General features: G+C 35.7%; 1 protein-coding gene across 1 annotated transcript in view; it reads left to right on the top strand.

Annotated features, from left to right (window-relative positions):
• The window catches only part of LOC136846828 (uncharacterized), a 12,497-nt gene extending 10,530 nt beyond the window's left edge, over positions 1-1,967 (top strand). Inside the window, exon 2 of the mRNA XM_067118097.1 lies at positions 1,469-1,967. Within this exon, the coding sequence (XP_066974198.1) occupies positions 1,469-1,967 (499 nt within the window). The remainder of the gene's footprint in view (positions 1-1,468) is intronic.
• Positions 1,968-10,292: the final 8,325 nt, after the last annotated feature.

Below are 10,292 nucleotides of genomic sequence, written 5' to 3' on the forward strand. Positions count from 1 at the left end.
CATTCATCACTCCGTATGTGACCGTGAAAGTGTTTTCTTTGCATCAAAGTGACAGTAAGTTTATCTTTCAGAATAGGTGTTTGATGCTGTGTGTCTACCTGTTCGCCCACGGTGCCAATCCCTGAATTCCCAACGTGGAAGAACACTTCAAGAGTAATTCCTGAAGACTTATATGCCTACGTGGCAGAATTCTGTACATTTACTTATCCTTAGAGGTTCCCCCACAGTGGGATTTTATTTTAGAGACAACTAATTCTAGATTTAAGAAATTTCACCTTAGATCGTAAAGTCTTTTGATATTGGCACTATTTGTTTGTAACTAACTTAATACCAGTGCCAAGGAACTAATGAGGAGCTCCCCTTGCAGTGTCCTTCTGATCTTTGCAATAAAACCTAATTAGTGGTCTTGCATTTCTTTTTGAAAACCATTTAATTTACTGTTAACTTCTTTTCATGAATTTAGCTAACTAGTCAGATGAATTTAGATTGTGTTTAGGCTAGATAGACCAACCTGCTAAGCTCTTGAATATATATATATATATATATATATATATATATATATATATATATATATATATATATATATATATATATATATATATATACAGTATATATATAGACATATATATTAATTGACATACCTTAAATCATTTCAAAACATAACATTAACTAACGTACCCGTCAGAATTTGATATATTTCCCGAACTCTTATTAAGAGAACTACTGAGGCGTAACAGCTGAATAATTAGTGAGCATTTATATAATCATGGCAATCGACTTCTTCCTCTGGTTAAATGAAACAGATTCCTAACATTTACTTTCATTTATCATAAATACAGAAAATAGTCAACATCTCTCTTCAGACGTAGGTAGTGAAGACTTTTTCTATGTTTATTTTAGTTTTAGGTTTATGTAATATTTTTAATTAACGAGGGTATTCATTTTTTTGGTGTGGGATATCAGTAAGTAAGATTTTCCAGTGGGAAGCTCTTTTGATTTTTTATATTTCTTGAGCAACCAAATTTAATTGGAATTTTTTGGAGTTATTCAGATTAAAGAAATCTTATTATGAATAACGCTCCTGAAGTGAATTAGATAATAATAATAATAATAATAATAATAATAATAATAATAATAATAATAATAATAATAATAATTTTTTCAATGGAGCCTGAAGGAGTTACTGTTGTAGATACCATCCACTCCCCTACTACTCTCTTCTATTCCTCCAACTACTCCCATCCACTCCTCCAGCTATCATTCACTCCCTTGGCTATTCCCATCCACTCCCACATGCTACTCCCTTCCCCTCCCACATATTATTAATATCCACTCCTCTCCCACATGCTACTCCCTTCCCCTCCCACATATTATTCCTATCCACTCCCCAACTATTTGTAACCACACACCAACTACTCCCATGCACTCCCACCAATTACTCCCACACTCTATCCTTCACTACTCCCAGCCACTCCCCAACTACTCCCATTCTCCTATCCACTCCCAACAACTACTCACATTCACTCCCACCAACTACTGCCATCTGCTCACCCAACTACTCCCATCCACTCCCCACTACTCCCATTCACTCTCCCAACTACTCCCATACTCTATCCTTGACTACTCCCATCCACTCCCCCACTACTCCCATACGCCTATCCACTCCCCACAACTACTTCCATTCACTCCAACCAGCTACTCCCATCTATTCCCAACTACTCCCATCCACTCCCCACTACTCCCAAACTCCTATCCACTCCCCCTCTACTCCCATACTTCTATCTACTCCCCACAACTACTCACATTCACTCCCACCAACTACTCCCATCTATTCCCCAACTACCCCATCTACTCCCCAATTACTCCCATCCTCTTTTCCAACTACTACCATACTCCCAACCATTCCTTCAATACTCCCATCCACGCCCAACAACTACTACCATTCACTCTCACCACTACTCCCATAGTCCCATTCACTCCCACCAACTAATCCCATCTACTCCCCTTACTACTCCCATCCACTCTCCCACCACTCCCATACTCCTATCTGCTCCCAACAATTACCCACATTCACTCACACCAACCACTCCCATCTACTCCCCCAGCTACTCCCATCCACTCCCCACTATTCCCATTCACTCCCCAACTACTCCTATACTCCTGTCCACTCTTCACTACTACTCCCATCCACTCCCAATAACTACTTCCATTCACTTCCCCAGTACTCCCATCTATTCCCCACAACTACTCCCATTCACTCCCCTACCACTGCCATCCACTCCCACCAACTACTCCCATCCACTCCCCACGACTACTTCCATTTACTCCCCAACTACTCCCATACTTCCATCCACTCCCCACATTACTCCCATCCCTCCACCAAATACTCCCATCCACTCCCACTAACTACTCCCATTCATTCCACCAGCTACATCCTTTCACCCCCTTACTACTCCCATCCACTCACCTTACTACTCCCACCCACTCCCTCAACTGTTCCCATACTCCCAGCCACTCCTTCGCTGCTCGTTTTCACTCCCCCTAACCACTCCCATCCGGTCTCCCAAGGTATGTGGGACAAGATTTTGATGAAGTTTATACTCGGAATAATAATAATAATAATTAATAAAAACGTTTTATTTATTTCCCTTTTCTGAGGAATTGATAAAACTTACTTTCCTCTTAAACGAACAATAATATATTGAAGCTCTATATAATTCTCGGGGGAAAGTTTCCGTAATAAAAGTTAAGGAGAAAAATGTCTTCGTTTCACCAACCGAAATCTTGAATGACTTCGGAGAGGAAAAAGACAAACTTTATTTCACCTTCCGGGGAAATGTTCCTTCGAGTTGGAGCGTAAGGATGAGAGGGGGGAGGCTAAATGGAGGGGGAGAGGGGCTTCGAGCTGTTATATATAATATCATCGCGGACTGAATCTTTCTCTGTGCTTCAAGTAGTTTTTATTTTGACGATATTTAAAGGTTCAGAGGAGATGGTCGAGATTTTTGTACATTCCAAGTCGTTTTTACTTTAGAAGGTGAAGCTTTCGTAAATAAATAAACAAATTAATAGATAAAAAAATTAATTAATTAATAAATAATTCAACGCTTTCATCTCAATGGTCATTTTAAAAATATTGAACTTCCACACGTAACTTCCATAAAGGCGTGTTGGATCATGTATATTCATCACGTTCCATATTTTCGTGATTCAGTTATACACACAATGTGTGTGTTTTTGTGTATGTGGGTATATATATATATATATATATATATATATATATATATATATATATATATATATATATATATATATATATGTATATATTATATATATATATATATATATATATATATATATATATATATATATATATATATATATATATATATATATATATATATATATGATGTGTGTGTGTGTGTGTGTATGTGTTCATGTTTGAGATGATTTAATGAACAAGCCAAATATCACAGCCATGCAAATTCAGCTTCATGCAGACCAAACCATTTAGTTTTAACACTATTCTTCCTCAAATAAAACTCGGCAGCCATGACAGGTGTTTACATCCATCGACGATATTGTCCTCAATTCAGGCAAAAGGACTTTTCAATAAAAACAAATAGTTTTATCCAATATCAATATTTACGATGATATCAAAGCCGTCAGCAGATGGCCGTGGAACGTTTCTGTTCTTTGTTCATTCTGGATAGTATTTGTTTATTATTCTGCCAACTCTTGATTTTCATTTATTGTGCTCCTTATCGATTGCAAATGTGATTAAAGGTAGCATTCTTTCTTTCCGACCTGACTTTTGGTTATGCAGTTCAACTACCTCCTAATCTGTCCTCAAAATCAACAGCCTTTTCATAACAAACAAAAAACCTTTTTCACAGAAAATGCTCTTCAAGTCAAGCCCCACTTTTTCCTCATATTGGACACGAATATGGGTCATCGCCCAGCCGAATTTTATCATCGACAGTTCGAATAAATTGACCTCGCAAAAGGAACAAAGTATTTTCCGATGGCCGTGTAATTGAGAGGCCATTTTTCCGCCGTCCTTATGCAGTTGTTAGTCTATTCTTTCATATTCTTTGACCCAATTCAGCAAAGTCTTGGGTCATTATTTTGCCTCCTCTCCCTCTAAAATAAAAGAGTTCATACTTGATATTCCTTCTCTCTCTCTCTCTCTCTCTCTCTCTCTCTCTCTCTCTCTCTCTCTCTCTCTCTCTCTCTCTCTCTCGCACCGCTGAGATATCTTGGTGAAAACCTTCTCGGAACTATATATTGTGATGTGCCGAATTCAAAGTGTATTGCTATTATTATTATTATTATTATTATTATTATTATTATTATTATTATTATTATTATTATTATTATTATTATTATTATTATTAGGATTTGTTTTTTTATATTTTTTTATTTATATTTTGTCAAATTAGAGTTTTTTTTTACTTCATAAATGGACCGATTTCAAATGTTAAAGTTTCTGACAAAATTTTACTGCTCGATTTATTTCCAAAACCTGATGTTCGCTGCTGATGAGACTTTGGGGAGAGTAAAGCCTATATGGCAAACACAAGAGTGACTCACTGACTGTCTGTGAATGTATTTAATAAAAAGTGGAATTTTTGTCACCTATACAGTCGTGACAGTTTTTTTATATGCAAATATTTGGCCACAAATGTCATTCAGTATCGAACCACTATACCTTGGGAATAACCTACAAACGAAGGATGTCATAATTAGTAAGTGATTTTGACCTGGCCAGGATTCGAACCTGGGCCTATAGTTTAAAAACAACGATAAATAGATGAGTGACTTCTTGATAAGGCGGAAACAATTATCAATTATCAATTATAATTCCCTTAGGGTGAAAGTTATTCCCAAGGCATTGTGAATTCTGTAATATACGATTTTTGTTGCTTGATATTTGTGAAAGATAAACTATATTCACCTTCTGTTACTTCTTTCTGTTGAGCACCTTAATATTCTTCGGAAGCTTGAATTTCAAGTCAGTCACCCACTTGGTGGGTTTCTTCCATATGGGTAGGGTTCTTCATCTTCTGAATAATAATAATAATAATAATAATAATTATTATTATTATTATTATTATTATTATGTTCATGTTAATATTTACTTAGAATTTCTAACCAAGTCATGAACGCAGAATTTTACCTTCACGTGACCTTGGACAGCTTAATCTAACATTGAATCGTCTACATAATCTTATGAATGAAATAAACATACTTGATAAAAAATATAAATAAGATTAAAAATGATAAAAATAAAAACATAATCGATCAATGAAATAAACAGACTTGGTAAAAAAATATAAATGAAAGTAAAAAACTAAAAATAAAGTTTAAAATCGATAATTGGTGCAACCTTGAGTTCTCAAGACGGAGGTAGAGGTATGCACATTCCACGAGTTGCCCAAAGTTATATACAACTGAGGTGGGCCAAACCAGGCTTTATGGCAAGCCTCCTGAGAGTGTGGCCCTAAAAAAGAAATATTAAAATGAAAATTTGGAGGATCTTTGCGCTCACGGTTAAATTTAAGGTTTACTCGATGGAACTGAAATGGCTGAAAAAAAAAGAAAATAAAAATGGAAAAGAGGAATGATATGAAGCAGCCAGGTTTTGTTGAATAAAGGATTTTATTCGGCAATCAGGTGTGAATGCGGTATTTATATAAACCTGTGTTTATATAAATAAATAAATAAATTATATATATATATATATATATATATATATATATATATATATATTGTCATAAACTGGTCGTCTTGGTTGGGAGATATTGAAACAGATTTTAATTAGGACTGCCACAGAACCAAGTGAGCCCAAATGATGAACAAAGGGAAAGTTATTTGAAAACTTACCTTAGATTTTCCTTGGATTTATACTTCAATGACTAAGGTCTCCATTTGGAATTAGAATTCTTTTACAATTTAAAGTGGTTTATTTACAGAGATTAGCAATTAAGCAAGGAGACAAAACAGATTGCAAAATTGTAATCAATGGGCAGGCTCATTAATTATATACAGTGAGCAATAATGCAGTGATTGGCAACAAGCAAGCTAATTAATAAGGGGCCAATGTACAATACAATTATTCCCGTTATAATAATAATAACTTGGTTAGGCCAAAATTACATTAAAAGGTTCTTAGTTAATTGCTGCGAAGGATTGAACTCCAGGATGGGGAAATTAATTCATATAAAGGTTGGCAGGCCACAACGGACTTCGATAATCGGACTGCGACCAGGAATATTTCAGGATTTGAATGGCAGTCAGAATTATCGGACACAGAGTGCAATGGAGCGGCGAGTCTCTCCTGTAAGAGAGGTTCTGGATTAGAACGGCGGCACACACTGAAGGAAATGGAGTCCTTCTATAAAATGTTACACATTGCACATTTTAAATATTAACCACTACGTAGCCCAGCAGATAATTATAGGGAAATCACGTAAGCACAGTATGAGAATCGTAATTGATTGGGCTTTTAACACAAGGAACACGTGCTCGCAATCACACAAAGAGAAAATTTAAACATTTCTATTACTTAGCCTAATTGGCCCTTAAGTTGCACGGGGGAAGGGATAACTGGATGTTTATCACTGGATCTTTACTGGAATTCAAGGCACATTATGGGGCGAGATACGAGAGGCCGAAGCAGGACTCTTAACAAGGGGAAATTGCTTTGTGGAGGAAGGAGTTAAAGTTTAAAGGAATTGGAAATTTAAGAGGTTTAAATAGAAGGGAAAGGACTGGCTTACTAACTATTTGCAATGTACGAACCTTGACTAATAGATTGCGGGTGCCAACAATTGATTCGGCCGTTCGTCAGAAAATACATCAGCTCGCGGAAGAAGATGGGCGATAGACTTCCGCCCAGCACTGAGATGAGAACGCGTCTGCTCTCCCAAAGCCAGCGGCGTCTTGTAGGGGCCTCATCTTAGGTCGACATTGCCTGCAAACACGTCAAGACAACCAGCAAAGAGGGCAGAGGAAAAGATTTCTTAAAGTTAAGTACTTAAGGATTAAAGTCCTACCTGGCCACTAGCCCTAATAAGCCCCTTTTACCTTTCCAAACACTAATTACTCCCACCTCACGCGTTGGGGGTGAGAAGGGGATTTTCATTGTTCCCTGGATCGAACGATTTTAGGGGGATGAAAGGAGGCCTAGATACCTGTGGGTGCTAACGCTATTATCTGGTTCAAAATATTCTCACTGCTGCATCGCCCGCCATATTGGTGCCCATTATAAGCTAACTGAAATGAGAAATTTCCCTAGAAGTTAGCTAGGTAACAGCTAAATAGAGAGGAGGAATGTAAATCATTGATAATATATACAGTATATATATATATATATATATATATATATATATATATATATATATATATATATATATATATATATATATATATATATATATATATATATATATATATATATATATATATATATATATATATATATATATATATATATGACTTTTATCACATCACCGTGATTCATATACAATCAGTAAGCTGCAAACGTCCTTTAATATCCAATTGCTTTTACCTCGGAAATATATTTTCATATATATGTTATAAGGAATTTTAGTTGATAATAAGTTCGTCGCCCACGAGACGACGAACTTATTATCAACTAAAAATTCCCCTTCGGTAACATATATGAAAATATATTATTTGAGGTAGAGCAGAATTGGATATTAAAGGACGTTTGCAGCTTTACTGATGATATATATATATATATATATATATATATATATATATATATATATATATATATATATATATATGCGTGTGTGTGTTTGTGATATATGTATGTATATGTGTATGTATGTTTGTATGTATGTATGTATATAATATATATATATATATATATATATATATATATATATATATATATATATATATATACACACACTCATCATAATATTTCAGCGCACCATCGGTTATTTTCATCATGATGTCTTCAAATATCCTTTCCACATCCTTTATCAGTCTTCCTTTCATCTCATTCTGTCTTGATTATTGCATCCCCATTTTCGCTTCGAGTTCGCTTTCCCTCGCTTCCTCTTCTTCCTCTGTTATCGACGCATCTGCATTCCTTTTATTTATTTTTATTTCGTTATTCCCCTCCAGTAATATATCCAATTCATTAAATTTTGCATTGATGTCTTCTACTTGCAGTCATTTCGTCACTTGTCGCACGAGGTGCCTGAAGAAGCACACAGGACTGTATCCTGAGCCCACTCTATTTCATTTCATTTCGGCCCATTTGAAGCGACAAATGATCTGGGAGCCTCGGAAAGCTGGTGTAAGAGAACTGTTTAATAAAGAAATGTGCTTATCAAACTGTGACAAAATTATTGGAAGTATTGTGAAACAAATGGTATGAACAATTTCTAGAGCAGGGAAAAGTGAATTTCTCCACAGACACCAATTACTTACATACACACACACACACACACACACACACACATGCACTCTTTGTATTGCATACGAGCTACACGAAACGAGATGGCTTATCAAAATGCTTCCACGAGCAATAAAATGTGGGAAGGAGACTGGAAGTCCATCTCATCCTCTCTGGAAGAGCATCGGGAAACCGCTGGTCTGACAGAGACAACAGGAAACAGAGACACCAAAAACAGACGTCAGGAAACAGAGACACCAAGAAACAGAGATACAGAGGAACAGACAGAGAGAGAGACGACGAAGAGGCGATAAAAACGCAATGTCGGAAGTGTCAGGACCGGACGGAGGGAAAGCAAGGGAAAGAGAATAAAGAGAATTGGATGCTATAGTAAGATGCAATGGAATGGTTGTGACGGAATGGGGTGGAATGGAGATAGATTGATAACGAGGGGAGACGGGAATAAGGAATATATAAATGCTGAAAATTGTGCAGAAGTCGCTGGAATTCATATGTTCGGTTATTGGGATGGGATATTCCGATTCTGTCTTGCAATAGCATGGAGTTTAAAATAGTCAGCCAGTTAATTAAACTCACGAGGCAGGGAAGGGAGGAAGTTCCATTGGCTGAGTGTCGATAGCTGTTTGTCCTTGATAATTTAAATAATTTAAGTGATTTATATGAATAATTTAATTTAGATGATTTAAATAAACAATTTAAATAATTTAAATTGTTTACTGTATGTGAGAAACGAGCTCGATCTCGTATTTGAATCCAGTCAGAGAGAGAGAAATGTGTTTATAAATTTCACCCATTCAGTCGTGAGGCTCCGCTCTTCAATGAGAAAAAACTTCAAAAGGAAATACTCTTCAAAAAAAAAATGTTTTTAAAGAGAAAACTCTCCAAAGATAAAAACCCCTTTAAAGGGACAAAACTCTTCAAAGAAAAAAAATCAGAGAAAAACTCTTCAAAGGGGAAGAAATTCTTGAAAGGGAAAAACTCTACAAAAAAAACTCTCCAAATAAAAAACTTTCCAAAGGGGAAAAAGCTCTTCAAAGAAAAAGTCTTTTCAAAGAGAAAAACTCTTCAAAGGAAAAACTCTACAAAGCAAAACCTCTTCCAAGAAAAAAACTTTTCAAAGCAAAATACTCTTCAAGAAAAAACTCTTCAAAGGGGAAAAAACTCTTCAAAGAAAAAACTTAAAATTGAATAAATTCTTCAAAGGAAAAAATCTTCACAGGAAAAAACTCTTAAAAAACTCTTCAAAGGGGAACAAACTCTTCAAAAGGAAAAACTCTTCAAAGAAAAACTCTTGAAAAGAAAAAGCTTCAAGAAACTCTTAAAAGGGAAAATACCCTTCAAAGGGAAAAAGCTCTTAGAAAACCTCTTAACAGGGATAAAGCTCTTCAACTGGGAAATGACTCAGATAACTCCCAAATTACTAGAGAGAGAGAGAGATATCACACATTTCGGAAGCAGGACATTAAATCCTTAGTGATCTCAGGCGGCAGAGCCAAAGGCTTCCTACTGATTGAGGCCTCTGGGGTATTTTATCCACTTCTATCAGGTGCTAACTAGACCTTTGGAAGTTTGGAGAATTAAAATTTGGTTAACACCATTTCATATCTGTGGATTTTAACGCTGCCTTTTAATTATGTTTTCTGTCTATTCAAGGTAAAATTCCATGACTTCTAAAAGTATTCCGACATAGACTAGAATGCTTATAGGCAAGGAAAGTTCAGGCCATGAACAAAATAAAGAATATCTGGACAACAGATAAGTATATGTACTTGAACTTTGATTTATAAGAAACAATTTCGTCATCAGGCAAAGGTAAAGGTATGAAATATCCATTTAA

Source organism: Macrobrachium rosenbergii, chromosome 15, assembly GCF_040412425.1.
Source record: "Macrobrachium rosenbergii isolate ZJJX-2024 chromosome 15, ASM4041242v1, whole genome shotgun sequence".
NCBI classification, from domain to species: domain Eukaryota; kingdom Metazoa; phylum Arthropoda; class Malacostraca; order Decapoda; family Palaemonidae; genus Macrobrachium; species Macrobrachium rosenbergii.